This window comes from Lottia gigantea (assembly GCF_000327385.1).
Source record: "Lottia gigantea unplaced genomic scaffold LOTGIsca_263, whole genome shotgun sequence".
NCBI lineage: Eukaryota > Metazoa > Mollusca > Gastropoda > Lottiidae > Lottia > Lottia gigantea.
Window position 1 is genome coordinate 15,672 of NW_008708812.1, and position 18,111 is coordinate 33,782.

The 18,111-nt window shown below is 29.6% G+C and overlaps 2 protein-coding genes across 2 annotated transcripts; one reads left to right on the forward strand and one right to left on the reverse strand.

Moving 5' to 3' along the window:
- Positions 1-10,245: 10,245 nt before the first annotated feature.
- Positions 10,246-12,894, forward strand: LOTGIDRAFT_175275 (hypothetical protein; the record flags this gene model as incomplete). Its single annotated transcript, XM_009056138.1, has 3 exons — positions 10,246-10,561; positions 10,870-11,049; positions 12,647-12,894. 3 exons carry the CDS (start codon positions 10,246-10,248, stop codon positions 12,892-12,894), a joined length of 744 nt encoding a protein of 247 aa, XP_009054386.1.
- A 4,303-nt stretch (positions 12,895-17,197) lies between these two features.
- LOTGIDRAFT_175276 (hypothetical protein) lies at positions 17,198-17,827 on the reverse strand (the record flags this gene model as incomplete). The annotated part of the gene is made up of 1 exon (XM_009056139.1): positions 17,198-17,827. The coding sequence occupies one exon, from the start codon at positions 17,825-17,827 to the stop codon at positions 17,198-17,200; it is 630 nt and encodes a 209-aa protein (XP_009054387.1).
- Positions 17,828-18,111: the final 284 nt, after the last annotated feature.

Below are 18,111 nucleotides of genomic sequence, written 5' to 3' on the forward strand. Positions count from 1 at the left end.
ATCAAGTACAGTTTATACTGTAATAATGGGAGATAACTCAATTTAATATCAATTACAGTTTGTATTGTAATAATGTGAGATAACTCTATACACCAATTAAAGTTTATATTGCAATTATGGGAGATAACTCAATTTTATACCAATTACAGTTTACATTGTAACAAAGGGAGATAACTCTTATTAATATCAGTAACAGTTTATATTGTAATAATGGGATATAGCTCAATTTAATATCAATTACAGTTTATATTGTAATAAATGGGAGATAATTCAATTTAATATCAATTACAGTTTATATTGTGATAATGTGAGGAAACTCTATATATCAATTAAACTTTATAGTGTAATAATTGGAGATAACTCAATTTAAAATCAATTACAGTTTATATTGTAATAATAGGAAATAACTCAATTTAATATCATTAACAGTGTATATTGTAATTAAGGGAGATAACTCAATTTAATATCATTAACAGTTTATGTTGTAATAATGGAAGATAACTCTATATATCAATTAAAGTTTATATTGTAATAAAAGGGAGATAACTCAAATTAATATCAATTACAATTTATATTTTAATAAAGGGAGATAACCCAAATTAATATCAATTACAGTTTATATTGTAAAAAGATAAATTTATATATCAATTACAGTTTGTATTGTAATAAAGGGAGATAACTCAATTTAATATCAATTACAGCTTATATTGTTAAAATGGGAGATAACTCTACATATGAATTACAGTTTAGATTGTAAAAAAGAAAGATAACGCAATTTTATATATCAATTACAGTTTATATTGTAATAATGGAACATAACTCTATATATCAATTAATGTTTATATTGTAATAAAAGGGAGATAACACAATTTAATATTAATTATAGTTTATATTGATATAAGGGGAGATAACTCAATTTTATGTCAATTACAGTTTATATTGTAATAAAGGGAGATAACTCAATTTTATATGTCAATTACAATAATTTTATACATCAATGTCAGTTTATATTGTAATAATGGGAGATAACTCAATTTTAGATATCAACTACAGTTTATATTGTAACAAAAGGAGATAACTCAATTTAATATTATTTACAGTTTAACATGTAATAATGGAAGATAACTCTATATATCATAAAAAATTTTTAGTATAATAATGGGAGATAACTCAAATTAATATAAATTACAGTTGATATTGTAATAAAAGGGAGATAAATCAATTTAATATCAATTACATTTTATATTGTATTAATGGGAGATAACTCTATATATCAATTACAGTTTATGATGTAATAAAGGGAGATAACTCAATTTTATGAATCAATGACAGTTGATATTGTAATAAAGGTTGATAACTCAATTTCATCAATCAATTACAGTTTATATTGTAATAATGGGAGATAACTCAGTCTTATATTCAATTACAGTTTATGTTGTAATAAAGGGAGGTAATTCAATTCTGTATATCAATTACAGTTTAATTGTAATACAGGAAATAACTCAATTTTGATATCAATTTCAGTTTATATTGTAATAAAGGGAGATAACTCAATTCAATGAATCAATTACAGTTTATATTGTAATAATGGGAGATAACTCAATTTTATTTATCAATTACAGTTTATGTTGTAATAAAGGGAGGTAATTCAATTCTGTATATCAATTACAGTTTAATTGTAATACAGGAAATAACTCAATTTTGATATCCATTTCAGTTTATATTGTAATAATGGGAGATAACTCAATTTTATTTATCAATTACAGTTTTTATTGCATTAAATGTAGATAACTTAATTTTATGTAACAATTACAGTTTATATTGTAATAATGGGAGATAACTTAATTTTATATCAATTAATGTTTATAATGTAATAAAGGGAGATAACTCAATTTTATGAATCAATCACAGTTTAAATTGTAATAAAGGTTGATAACTCAATTTTGTCAATCAATTACAGTATATTGTAATAATGGGAGATAACTCATTTTTATATATCAATTACAGTTCATATTGTAATAATGGGAGATAACTTAATTTTATATATCAATTAGAGTTTATATTGTAATAATGGGAGATAATTCAATTTTATATATCAATTACAGTTTATGTTGTAATAAAGGGAGTTAATTCAATTTTATATATCAATTACTGTTTATATTGTAATAATGTGAGATAACTGAATTTTATATATCAATTACAGTTTATATTTTAATAATGGGAGATAACTCAATTTTACAAATCAATTACAGTTTATATTGTAATGATGGGAGATAACTCAATTTTATATTTCAACTACAGTTTATACTATAATAATGGGAGACAACTCAAATTTATATATCAATTACAGTTTATATTGTAATAAAGGGAAATTACTCAATTTTTGATATCAATTACAGTTTATATTGTAATAAAGGGATTAGCTCAATTTAAATATCAATAATATCATAATAATGGGAGATAACTCAATTTAATATATCAATTACAGTTTTTATTATAATAAAGGGAGATAACTCAATTTTATATATCAATTACAGTTTATATTGTAATAATGGGAGATAACTATATATCAATTTAAAAATAATATTATAATAAAGGGAGATAACTCAATTTAATACATCAATTACAGTTTATAATATAATAAAGGGAGATAACTCAATTTTATATTTCAATTACAGTTTATATTGTAACAAAGGGAGATAACTCAATTTAATATTGATTACAGTTTATAATGTAATAATGGGAGATAACTCTAAATATCAATTAAAGTTTATAGTATAATAATGGGAGATAACTCAATTTAATATCAATTACAGTTTATATAGTAATAAAGGGAAGTAACTCAATTTTTGTAATTTGTAAATATCAATTACAGTTTATATTGCAATAAAGGTAGATAACTTAATTTAAATATCAATTACAGTTTATATGGTAATAAAGGGAGATAACTCAATTTTATATATCAATTACAATTTATATTGTAATAGAGGGAGATCAATCTATTTAATATCAATTACAATTTATATTGTAATAAAGGGAGATAACTCAATTTTATCAAAAAATTACAGTTTATATTATAATAATCGGAGATAACTCAATTTTTATATCAATTACAGTTTATATTATAATAATTGGAGATAACTCAATTTACATTTTATGTTGTAATAAAGGGAGGTAATTTAATTCTGTATATCAATTACAGTTTAAATTGTAATAAAGGGAAATAACTTGATTTTTGATATCAATTATTCATTATATTGTATTAATGGGAGATAACTCAATTTTATATATCAATTACAGTTTATGTTGTAATAAAGGGAGGTAATTCAATTCTGTATATCAATTACAGTTTAAATTGTAATAAAGGGAAATAACTCAATTTTTGATATCAATTATAGATTATAGTGTAATAATGAGAGATAATTCAATTTTATATATCTATTACAGTTTACATTGTAAAAAAGGTAGATAACTCAATTCTATATATCAATTACAGTTTATATTGTAATAACGGGAGATAACTTAATTTAATATCAATTACACATTATATTGTAATAAAGGGAGATACATCAATTTTATGAAAAAATTACAGTTTATATTGTAATAATTGAAGATAACTTAATTTGATATCAATTACCGTTTAAATTGTAATAAAGGGAAATAACTAAATTTTTGATATCAATTATACATTATATTGTAATAATGGGGATAACTCAATTTTATATATCAATTACAGTTTATATTGTAATAATGGGCGATAACTCAAATTTTTATATCAATTACAGTTTATATTGTAATAAAGGGAAATTACTCAATTTTTGAAATCAATTACAATTTATATTGTAATAAAGGAGGTAACTCAATTTTTGTAATTTGTAAATATCAATTACAGTTTATATTGTAATAAAGGTAGATAACTTAATTTATATATCAATTACAGTTTATATTGTAATAAAGGGAGATAACTCAATTTTATATATCAATTACAGTTTATATTGTAATAGAGGGAGATAACTTAATCTAATATATAGGACTCACTCCACTAAAACATTTTATGCAAATGATTGTATAGGAATGTAGTCCAGGCTATTTTTAGAAATCTTCTTTCTCTCTCCCTTTTGGGGTTTTTGCCTGCCTATTTTTGGGTAAAATTTGGTCTAGATTTGGAATTTGATGTCTGAAATTGCATTATCTTTCAGATTTGGTGAGATGATGAGAGACTTAAAGGCGGAAGGCTAATTCTAAAAATAGTCGTTTTGTGAAGTGCCAAACTCTAGCGGATGAGTATAACCGGTAGTAGTCTACTTTCAATTTTAGTAGCTCAAAATTTTCATGGTCATCATATAATGAATTTTTTAGGAGACATTGAGAATTGGTCAGGCTTTCATTCGACATGTTGGAAAGCTTTCAACGAGATTTCTGGATTCAATTAAAGTTTATATTGTAATAATTGGAGATAACTCAATTTTACATATCAGTTACAGTTTATATTGTAAAAATGGGAGATAATTCAAATTTATATATCAATACAATTTATATTGTATTATGGGGAAATTACTCAATTTTTGATATCAATTATTGATTACAGTGTAATAATGGGAGATAACTCAATTTAATATATCAATTACAGTTTATATTGTAATAAAAATAGATAACTTAATGTAGAAGAAAATAGTAGTAGTCTGTAGCTAGTCATTTTGTTTACTCTTTTGTGCGTCTGGCAGATCAAGTCTAAACTCATATCGTATTTCACGCAAAGATTTGACAGCAGTGAAATTACACAAACTCAGGTAAATTAACACTTAATTTAACGATAATACTATTTCTTGTAAAGTTAAACGGTAGTTTTAGCCGTTATCATGAATCGTTTGCCGTGTCATGCTTTTTAAACATTTTCTATCGATGTTTTAAAATACTTATAATTGTCTATTAATAGTTGTAAACAACTTCCGTTATGGTACTCATATGATCTAGACTACCTTGTCGTTTTCCATACGTATTATTTGTAATCTGCCAGACTTAGATATATATTTTATAATTAGGCTAATTAAGCATCTTATGTAAAATTATTATTTTCTAAATGTGTATTTATATGTTTGATGACCTTTAAAATTGTTGTTGGATGTTTGTCCTTTGTTTTATTATTTAAAATAATGTCTACCTCTGTTTTTACAAACCATTTATATTTTGATTCAATATTCTTTATACTCTATTTCCTACTTCTTTGTTGGGTCTGTCGATTGGGTCTGTCTACGACATCTAGAACGCAACAATAGACTTGACTCTCATGACGGCAGCACTCACGGTAACATAACGATTACCCCTCTCAGTCGTGGCACATGAAAATTGTCTTCACACTAAGGCTGAGTAGAGAGCATCAAGGCAACTTGGTTGATCTCTATATACCAAGACCGACTTATTTCGGCACAATATTGTACGTCAATGTTGTATTTCTTTTATGCATAATATATAGTTAGATGTTTTAATGATGTAAATAAACCTGATTTTGTTGAATTAGTGTGTTTTTACATCGCATCTTGGGGTTCCTGTTCCGGTGTTGCTGTATTGGAGGATTGTCACGAATATACCACTTTTAAGCTGGTAACGTGCTCACTTTAACTCATATTGCGGTGCCAATTCAAATTGGACTAGTGTTCCAAAGAATTGGGTTTTGGCAAGAAGTACTACTCTTTGACGCCCACAGTTTTAGAGAAGTAGAACATTTCTCTTCCTATCCCTTTACTGGTGCGTTACATTATATTTATGTAATAAATTTTTTACATATTTATATTGTAATAAAGGGAGATAACTTAATCTAATATCAATTACAATTTATAATGTAATAAAGGTAGATTACTTAATTTTATGTAACAATTACAGTTTATATTGTAATGATGGGAGATAACTCAATTTTTTATATCAATTACAGATTATATTGTAATGATGGGAGATAACTCAATATTATATATCAATTACAGTTTGAATTGTAATAAATGGAAATTACTCAATTTTTTATATCAATTACAGTTTATATTGTAATAAAGGTAGATAACTTAATTTTATATATCAAGTACAGTTTATATTGTAATAAAGTTAGATAACTCAATTTTATGTAACAATTACAGTTTATATTGTAATAATGGGAGATAACTTAATTCACTATCAGTTATAGATTAGAGTGTAATAATGGGAGATAACTTAATTTTATATATCAATTACAGTTTATATTTTAATAATGGGAGATAACTTAATTTTATATTTCAATTACTGTTTATGTTGTAATAAAGGGAAGTAATTCTATTATGTAATTCAATTACAGTTTAAATTGTAATAAAGGGAAATAACTCAATTTTTGATATAAATGATAGATTATAGTGTAATAATGGGAGATAATTCAATTTTATATATCAATTACTGTTTACATTGTAAAAAAGGTAGATAATTTAATTTTATATATTAATTACAGTTTATATTGTAATAAAGGGAGATAACTCAATCTTATATATCAATTACAGTTTATATTGTAATAAAGGGAGATAACTTAATTTTTTTTATATCAATTACAACTTATATTAAAATAATGGGAGATAACTCAATTCTTGATATCAATTATAGATTATAGATAGTGTAATAAGGGAGATAACTCAATTTTATATATCAATTACAGTTTATATTGTAATAAAGGGAGATAACTTAATTTTATAAATCAATTAAAGTTTATATTGTAATAATGAGAGACAACTCAATTTTACATATCATTTACAGTTTATGTTGTAATAAAGGGAGGTAATTAAATTCTGTATATCAATTATAGATTATAGTGTAATAATGGGAGATAACTCACTTTAATATATCAATTACAGTTTATATTGTAATAAAGGTAGATAACTCAATTTAATATATCAATTACAGTTTATATTGTAATAATGGGAGATAACTCAATTTTATATATCAATTACAGTTTAAATTGTAATAATGGGAATTAACTTAATTTAATATCATCAAACACACATGTAATATAGTTCTGACATAAAAATAGATGAGATTATATGATGAGATTATATGATGAGATTATACATTGAAATTTCATATTATGATAAAGGAATCTATAGTGGTAGTATATGAATCAATCAATCACACAAGGAAGTATATACGCTATTGTTGACTATATAGGTCATAACACAAAACACTCGTAAATCATCGCAAAAAAAAAAAAACAATTTAAAAAGACACATCCTCTGTCCAACATCTTTAACTATTAATTTACAGTACTCATAACGAGGGAAAAGCTGTAGTAGTAGAAAGATTTAAAAGAACCCTTAAATCAAAACTTTTGAAAAAATTCACAGAACTAAAGTCTAAAAAATGGTTAAAGATTTTACCCACTGTTGTATCGGAATATAATAATAAAATTCATTCTTCCATGGGCGTTTCTCCAATGGAGGCTAGTCAAAACCCAGATATTATAAAGTTTTCTTCTACCCTTAATAATTTTGAAAATGAAATAAGTAATTTAAATATCAAACCCAAATTTAAAGTTGGAGATCACGTTCGTATTTTCAAATATAAAAGTAAATTCGAAAAAGGATACGTTGGATACTGGACAAACGAAATATTCATCGTTGATAAAGTAAACACCACATCACCTCCGACATATGAATTAATCGATCAAGACAAAGAACAAATCATAGGTAGGTTTTATCAAAACGAACTTCAAAAAACCGACTTTTAAAAATGAATATCTTTCTCGATAAATATGGAACTGATACAACCACAAACTTTCAACTTATGAGATGGGCGAATGAGTTAAATATATCACCGTTTTATTATTGTATGAGAGATGAAATAAATGATCTCAAATATAAGAAAGGTAAATTTCATGCTATAACAAATATACATACTTCCGATCAAAAAGGAGTTCATCATTCTGCTTTGTACAAAGACTCTTCAAATAACTTATATTTTTTTATTCTTTTGGATTAGAACCCACTGAAGAGATAATGCAATTGACTAATAAACCAATCAAATGTTCAACATTTCAAATTCGATTACCATGACAAAAGTTTTGTGGACAGCTTTCACTTTGGGTTTTATATCAGTTGAGTTTAGGAAACCAGTTTGAAGAAATTATAATGAATTTAACTTAATAAAAATAGCGAACAAGTTTGGTTTAGGTTTTTTATCTTTAGAAACTAAAAAACCTAACACTACAGCGTGGATAAATAAAGCGAAACCTTACTTTGTGGATCAAATCGGAGACACTCTTCAAGGTGATTTAGATATGAACAATTTCAAAGTAACTAATTTAAAGTCTACTGAAAATGATAATGGCGCTGTTCACAAGAAATATTTACGGGAACAAATAAATCCAATTGAAGTAAATAAAAACCATTTAGAAGATAAAATAAATAATGTGAAAAGATTCTTCAAACTAAATAATAAAAATTTCATTAATGATACTTAACTACAACAAGAGGTAGCAGGTTTAATAAGTTTTATTCAAAAACAATTGGTCAACGTTGTGAACAAAACTCAGTTACAAAATTTAATTTCATGGCTGGAGCAGGCTTTTGTTGAAGTTTTGCAGTTCACTGATAAAGATGTATTGATTTAATCTAAATAGTTTTTAAGGAAGAGACAATTCTGTAGGATTTGCCATATAAGAATGGTAGATTTTGTATGTACAACAAATCCAGCCAAATTGGCTTTGTAAAATATGTGTTGTGGATGTGAGTGATGAATTTGATTAGAACTGTTTAGTTACTGAAAAGAACTTAAAAAATTACTTAATAGTTTCAAATTGATTAAAGGTGTAATGTTTAACTCATTTGTTATTTTCTGTTACCAACACTGTAAGCTTTATATATCCCTTGCACTTGACACTATCTAGTTATTAAAGGGAATCGTTATTATCAACCTTAACCCTTATTCGCATACACCGATTTTGTGTTTAAGTTAGTACAAGGTAAGTCAAGATTTTAGACTGGTACATGTAATTCACATACACTGCATTTGTGATGTATGGGCACAATCTAGGTCGAGATTTTAGACTGGTAATTCACATACACTGCATTTGTCATGTATGGGCACAATCTAAGTCAAGATTTTAGACTGGTAATTTACATAATAAGTGTATGCAAATTGCAATTGTCATAGGTAACAAGCCAACAAAAGAAGGTATACATGAGATATATACTGTCACTTGTATTATTCTCTTTCAGCTTTCAAGTGAGGTGAATTCTTTTAAATTCTCCACAAATCAAGGTAGCAGAAGGCCATCTTCTAAGTTGAACATGTTAAGAGCGATAACTTGTCTTATAAGATAAATAGTCTAGTAAGTGTTTTTTTTATCAATTCTTTATTGATGGAGTTATTATGTTGTTGTGGTATCAATTCTAGACGCACAATTGTTTAACGATTTGCTAACGATTTGAAACACAACTAAAAAATAAAGATGTCTTATTAGTTTACCTATTGATATATTATCTATAAAATTTATTGAGCGGATCGAAGTATCCTTTCTCAAGATATTTTGAAAATTAGTTGTTCAGGCAAAATAGCCATAACCATAACCATCTTAAAGATGGGTCTCTTTATGTTTCATTAATTCCTATGTATATTTTATTATTAGAAGGTTAATATTTTTTATGAATGAAAAGTAGAATTAGAAAAATATCAGTTTGTCTCACTAATCCAATATTGATTAAGAAGAAGGTATCCAAGGAGTGACCGATCAAGAAAGGTCAAAAAGTATTTTTTTATTATCCAGCTTGAACATACTGGGTCATTTATGATTGGATATTTTGGTATTCCTGAAAGGGTATTCATAGAGCATATATTCACCTTTTCCAAACAGAGCTGAGTGTATCGTATTTCTCCAGTCTTTATGTCTACTGGGGATTTTAGATATAGAATACATGGATGATTTATTAGAACCTGAAGTAATCAAATAGTTTGCTAGATTTGACTTGTAGAAAATAATAGAAAAACCCATCTTTAAAGACGTAATTTGGTCAATCTATTTTTTTAACGCTTGTGTAAGTTTGTATTGATATATCAATAAACGGTTATTTATTGTATCATACTTTGTGGATCTCTGGTATTGACCAATACAAATCTTCTCCAGTAAAATTTCATTTCTTAATATTGTGGTAAACAGTTTTAAAACGGATTCTGATTGTCCTGTTAGTGTATGTTTTGGTAAATGTTTTACGTAATATATATTGCTGAGTACTTTTATCAAAAATGTATGTATTGTTCTTCATTTTGACTTTTTTACTATCCATTGGATCGAGTTTAAGATTAGCACAACCACCGAGAATGACTAAGATCAACAACTGGAGAAAATTAACCTACTCTGGACCTGTCATATTAAATTATTATAGTTTGATATCAAATTTTAGTTTAATCCGCTGTATAGCAACTTGTTCATCTCTCTACAACTGGGATCAGATTTATTATCAAGAAGAAGATTGTTATTGTTTAGCACCAAGTTATGTGGAAGCTAGTAGAGTTTCTGGATGGGTGAAAACCAATTCAGAATCTATGGTGCTTTATCAAGGTAGGTTTTAAATATTATAATAATCTCTTTGGTTTGTCAACCAGGCATATCTTACTTATAGTCAACAAGGCTAATATTTGTATTTCATTGTTATTTGTATTTGAATGTCAACTATGTTCCACTTATCTACTAAAGAATATTTGATAATTATTTTCATCAAATCGACACACCTTGATTTTATCATTATAAACTGCTATATCCAGAAGAGTTTGTGGGATCAAAAACTATATTCTGATCTTGATCTTTCATTGAATTCATCATTAATAACTAACGCCCATATAAACATCACATATTCATTATTATTTCAGATTTCTTTAGTTGTTTCGTCAAGGGATATACAGTATTTTCAGGCCAAGGGTATTGTTTAAAGTACCACTCTACTCTGGTCACTTTTGAAAATGCCGAATCACAATGTCGATATGATGGCGGTCATTTGATGTCGGTTTATACACAAAAGGATTATGACAATTTAAGATCTTTATATTCACGTAAGTAAATTTTGTGTTTGTTGCCCTCTCCTCTAATTAGTATTGTTAAGGGTGTTACTGGGGGAGATAGTTAGTATTGTTAATGGTGTTACTGGAGGAGGTAGTTAGTATTGTTTAGGGTGTTACTGGAGGAGGTAGTTAGTATTGTTAAGGGTGTTACTGGAGGAGGTAGTTAGTATTGTTAGGGTGCTACTGGAGGAGATAGCCAGTATTGTTAAGGGTGTTACTGGAGGAGGTAGCCAGTATTGTTAAGGGTGTTACTGGGGGAGGTAGTTAGTATTGTTAGGGTGTTACTGGAGGAGATGGTTAGTAGTGTTAAGGGTGTTACTGGAGGAGGTAGTTAGTATTGTTAGGGGTGTTACTGGAGGAGGTAGCCAGTATTGTTAGTGTGTTACTTCTAGAGGAGATAGCCAGTATTGTTAAGGGTGTTACTGGAGGAGGTAGTTAGTATTGTTAGGGGTGTTACTGGAGGAGGTAGCCAGTATTGTTAAGGGTGTTACTGGAGGAGATTGTTAGTATTGTTAATGGTGTTACTAGAGGAGATAGCCAGTATTGTTAAGGGTGTTACTGGAGGAGGTAGCCAGTATTGTTAAGGGTGTTACTGGAGGAGATGGTTAGTAGTGTTAAGGGTGTTACTGGAGGAGGTAGTTAGTATTGTTAGGGGTGTTACTGGAGGAGGTAGTTAGTAGTGTTAAGGGTGTTACTGGAGGAGGTAGTTAGTATTGTTAATAGTGTTAATGGAGAAGGTAGTTAGTATTGTTAAGGGTGTTCCTGGAGGAGATAGTTAGTATTGTTTAGGGTGTTAGTGGAGGTAGTTAGTAATATTAAGGGTGTTACTAGAGGAGATAGCCAGTATTGTTAAGGGTGTTACTGGAGGAGATGGTTAGTAGTGTTAAGGGTGTTACTGGAGGAGGTAGTTAGTATTGTTAGGGGTGTTACTGGAGGAGGTAGATAGTAGTGTTAAGGGTGTTACTGGAGGAGGTAGTTAGTATTGTTAATAGTGTTAATGGAGGAGGTAGTTAGTATTGTTAAGGGTGTTCCTGGAGGAGATAGTTAGTATTGTTTAGGGTGTTAGTGGAGGTAGTTAGTAATATTAAGGGTGTTACTAGAGGAGATAGCCAGTATTGTTAAGGGTGTTATTGGAGGAGGTAGTTAGTATTGTTAAGGGTGTTATTGGAGGAGGTAGTTAGTATTATTAAGGGTGTTACTGGAGGAGGTAGTTAGTATTGTTAATGGTGTAACTGGAGGGGGTAGTTAGTATTGTTAATGGTGTTACTGGAGGAGATAGTTAGTATTGTTAAGGTTGTTACTGGAGGAGATAATTAGTATTGTTAATGGTGTTACTGAAGGAGGTAGTTAGTATTGTTAAGGGTGTTACTGGAGAGGGTAGTTAGTATTGTTAAGGGTGTCCCTGGAGGGGGTAGTTAGTATTTTTAAGGGTGTCCCTGGAGGAGGTAGTTAGTATTGTTAAGGGTGTCCCTAGAGGAGGTAGTTAATATTGTTAAGGGTGTCCCTGGAGGGGGCAGGGTATGTTAACTCGACATATCATTTGGTGATAAGTTATGTATTTAACTTTTACTGTATGAATTTGTTATAGATAACCAGTCTGTCTATGTTGGGGCACACAGAACACTGGATGATTCTCGTTTAGATTGGATACATGGTGGAACTGTTGAGGAGTCGTTCTGGAAATCTGGTGAACCAAACAATCATAGAGGGAAAGAAAACTGTGTAGAAGTTCAGTCTACTGGACCCTTTAACGATAAAGGTTGTAGTATGTTGTATGGTTATATTTGTCAGATATTAACTAAATTACCACAGGGGAGAGTTACTGTATCGGCATAAAGACAAATTAATTGAAATTAATTAATGGCGAATAACGATTCAACTCAGAATATGAGTTTTCGGGAGTTCAGTCTGTTTGCTTACCAATAACTATGGTGTAGTCGTCTAAAATGTAGCAGCAGATATAAGTGACATGACGATCAACATATTTGATCATATCCACAAGGTATATGAACATCGCCATAGAAAAGAACTGAGATTCAGTAAAGTAAATAAAAAAAGGAGGGAGGGGAGGGGAGGGTCTTCTGTTCCTGGGACCTTATTCTTAAAAACTTAACTTACGATGATTTTAGTGTTCCAGTCATCTGATTGGTCAATCACTAAAATTAATTTCAAATTTATTTTAATCCTCCAGACTAAGTATTGCGAAAATGAGAAGTCATACGAAACAACATATAGTTCTTACATGTAAATAACACGAGTTCCTATTCATTTTGAATTACGTCCTCGACTTGAAATGTCAAAATTTCCGAAATTAAATATGATTTTTGAGTTACTTAGTTATTTTGCCATATTAAAGTTTAACCACAGAAAATGTATCATTCTGTTAAGTTTATTGATCTTCTTTTAAAACTCGATATCTGCAGAAAGTGGCTAGCTCCCTTGAACTGCAAAAAGATGTATCGATATCAAATCAAAAGCAATTGAACCGTTTAACATGAGCCAGTTGTTCTACATCTTCACGACAGCGTTAAGGGAGCCTCATATGGTAATCTTGTTGCATTCGGAAGACTGTGATACAACCAACCACTTACCTAGTTTACGATATCAGCATCCGCTGGAAACGGGCGTTAACTTGTCATCTACCTACAACTACCTGGTTTGCGGTATCAGCATTCGCTGGAAACGGGCGTTAACTTGTCATCGGCCTACAACTACCTGGTTTGCGACGTCAGCATCCACTGGAAGCAAGCGGTAACTTGTTATCTACCAACAACTACATTTTCTGTGATATCAGTTATCTAGAAACAAACGTTAACTTGTCATCTACCAATAACTGCCTAGTCTTTGATATCAGTTAACTGAAAGCAAACGTTAACTTGTCATCTACACTGTAAAAACTAGGGGTAATTATGCACCCAAATCGGTGTAAAGTTTACACTATTAATGGTGTATTCTTAATCTTACACCTTTAGAGGAAGTACTCAGGTAATCTGTTCGGAATTATTCCTGACTAAAACATGTAAAGAAATTGTCGATTTGGACAAGGCCTACTTCGTCTCTTTTTGTTCAGAAGCTGTACCTTTAAACGTGTTCTAGGTCAGAAATATATCTTGTTGTATTCCATATTCGTTGTTATCCATACTAAATTTGTTGTTTTATCAATAATGGCGACTTTCACCAACTCAATGAATGATGAATATACTAGACAATGCACGTGCAACACGGCTTCTCAACATGATCTATATTCGACCCGTTGATAATATCGATCGAACTGCTAACAAATTTGCTAATTTTTTTACATTTTTAAACGGTATAAGTCGGATAATGACCTCGAAGGCTAATATTTAGATTACCATATCCCTTAAAAGTTCTTAAGATAACTGCAATTCAGCTCCAAGAGAAAGGAAGCCTTCGGGTATTCTACGGCCCGCCTTTCTCTTTCTCGGGTTTTCTAAACTCTGTAAAAACTCCTCGGTCATATCCTATACAAATATACCTCAAACTAGAAACTTAAATTTCTTTTTCTACATAATACGTCTATACATGTCTTTTCTAATGTCTTGGTTAAAACGGAGTGCATGTGCTATTGATAAATAAGGTGTTCCAAGTTCAAAGTTGTGGAATTTGATTTTGGGCTTTACAATTTGGATATTTTTAGTTGAAACTTTCAGAATAAGTAGGCGACACAATTTCTGAGTCTATTTCGTACAAAACTTTTCCAACGCCAACCAGAACCTAAGAAAATTTTAAAACGATTACGTAGCCTAAACGTTTTAAATGATTTAAATTGGCATTCACAAATTAACGGCAAGATATTTTAATCAAAACTTACAGTTAATGTAACAGGATAACAGCGGTCATGTGCATTTGGTTTAGTTTAGTAATAATTATAATTCTTAAACTTGGCCAATAAGTGTGCATTATTAATTTGTGGATTTATTAGTGGATTCTGTTTTATAGTTTTGACACCTGGTAAATCCACTGATATATCTATTCTATACTCTTATTGGCTAAGTTTGAGAATTCAAATTTTATTTTCATTCTAAGAGGTAGTATCCTTTAAAATTTTTTATCTTAAGTACATGCATGTTTTTATAAAGTGAATATATCATGTTATTACCTTGTTTGTATAAATACAAATATATAAATACATATAGATTAAGATTAAGGTCAGATTCCGAATGCATGTATGTAATGGAATTTAAGATCTGGAATTTTAGTAGATTTAATTTTCCTTCAACTTGCTCGGGCAAAGTATGCTATGGTAAGATATTTTTTTCTTTTACAAGATATTAATTGGAATATAACAATATTGCTTAACAGCTTATGGAGCTGAATTGCAGTTATCTTAAGAACTTTTAAGGGATATGGTAATCTAAATATTAACCTAGCAACTGACAAAATGATTTTTTCATGACAGTTCATCTCGAAATATGGGTCTCTGATATTTGAGAATTTTCACCATCACAAAAGTCAAATGTGTCAAAAGTTGAAAAGCTGAACCATTGATATAGTCTTTAAAGTTATTGCCAGATGTTCTATGATCACCTGTGCCCCATACAGCACCACAATTCAGTAAAGGGATATTCCTTTACACTAATTTATGTAAGAAAGTGAATCACGTTATTGAGGTCAAAGTACATACATCGCCACATTTTTGATGGCAGATATTTGAGGAAAACCGATCACATTCGTACATAGATTTCACATATTCTGAAAATATTGCAAAGGAAGCAAAAAAACATACCCTTAGACTATATTTTGATACTATGTTGTACATAGAAACATGGTAGAATTCATATTTTCTCTATGGGCTCATTAATGGTTTGGCTTTTGTTATGATGTAAATTCTCAAAACCTAGCCAACCAAAAATTAGTCCAGATTGAAGTTCCATGAAAATTAGCAGTTGATCTGTGGAACTTGGTAAGGCTGTGTTGTGGGGCTAAAGGTAAAGCGATTATTAAATTCTTGTGTTTCTAAATTCATATTGAAAAGCTATGCAGATAGATGCATTTGGGACCCTGAAGAAAATATTTTCAACTCCCAAATATATGAATAGAGATATCCAAACCGTCCTTAACATATTTCCCACGTAGATTATGAATCCGTGGGTATATCTATATGAGAGAATATTAATGACCTGGAAACCTAAACTGAAGAGTATAAAACTTAAACGTTTAGCTACAAATTGTGCTTTAAAAGACAATATCCAAGGTCTTTAATGAGATCAATATTTGGGATTTTTCAATGAACATTGTTTGAGTTACAGCCCTTATTGATAAAATATAATACACCTTTTTATTTTTTTCTTTGGAAGAGGATTTTTGTTAAAGTAAAACAGCTTATTTTCATTTGTTTGAAAAATGTCACATAAGCATGAATAAAACAAAGTTCATTTATTTAAAAATTTGTTCTTGTATTTAGTTAAACTTGTGAGCTTGCATAAATCAGTCCATTCTTTTGATCAAGGTATTAACCGAAAAACTTGTCATCTACCAACAACTACCTAGTCTGTGATATCAGTTAGCTAGAAGCGGACGGTAACAAGTCAACTACCAACAACTACCTAGTTTGAGATATATTTTAGTTGTAGATCGACACGTTAACGCTCGTTTCCAGTGGATGCTGCTATCGCAAACAAGGTAAGTTGTTGGTAGTCATAGTAGTTGGTATTTGGATTGGTTCAAACTGGTTGATTCTGTACTTTTGATTTGGTTGTTGATAATTCGTAAGATCTGGTCGTGTCGAATGACATGGCGGTGAAACTTGGTCATTATTCCAAACTAATTGTGATCATAGTGATTCTTGTTGATAGTTTATTTACCTAGTTCGAACGCATGGTACACACAATACATTTTCCTAATAATGACCACCAAAACACCCGACAGCAAAATAGACATTTGATAAAAATGATAAATCTCAACACATTTTAGAAGAGTATTAACTGAGAATAAAGTCTGATATAATAATGATATATAAACAGGTTTGGATATTTTATGATATTTAATGATATTTAAAAGCTATTTAAGAGATGTATCAATTAAGTCCAAATTATAATATACATTAGTTTGAGCAGATGACATGATAAGATATATATATATATATGAACATGAACTGGGTTGGGTAAGGTTATAAATATTATGTTAATTTAAGCCTGGGTCTAATGTCGAGTCTATATTTTCTTAACCCTGGTCTGAGGTACCGACATTCCTGTAGTTCACTCCAATCCCGATCCGTTATAGGCTTCGGAAACCGCAATGGTTTATCTAAAACTTCTTCTAAACATTCAGGAGTTTTCGGTCGAATTGTGTAAATTGGCGGGAGTAGGACTGGTGGTAGACGTAATTTCTTCTTTCGTATCCAATATTCACCAGTATTATCTGGATCATATAAAGATAATCTTGATAAAACGTCTCGATCAGCGGTGGAAGCTCTGGAAGCAGAAGACGTCTTCTTGTCTGACAAATTAGACTCGAAACTATCGCCTTCACTTCGTTTGGTGTTATTTCCAAACGAACTCTTAGCAGCAACTTTTCCCGTGGCAAAATACGACGTTGGAATGGATTTTAAGCTGATACGATTCGGTCTTCTAGTTATGTTATTCGTGTTATATGATTTTCTTAGAGTTAAAATATCGTCTAAATATCGCTCGTCAAATGATACACGTTGTGAGATACTAGTGCGGCGGTTGGCATCATGGTATATTGTAGCATCACTTCCGGGACAAGAAGAAACACTGATTCTCTTACTCCGTGAGTTAACCGGCATCTTTCTGCCAGTCGTTTTAATGTACATGTATTAATGTAAGTATTCGTAATGCAGTGTTAAAGTTATCCTGTAGGCCTTACAGTTACACTGCCATATTGGTTTGAATTATCTGCTATCTGTAAGATCCACAAGATTATCGTTGTTCGTCAATATCTGTAACCACAAGATTATCGTTGTTCGTCAATATATGTAACCACAAGATTATCGTTGTTTGTCAATATCTGTAACCACAAGATTATCGTTGTTCGTCAATATCTGTAACCACAAGATTATCGTTGTTCGTC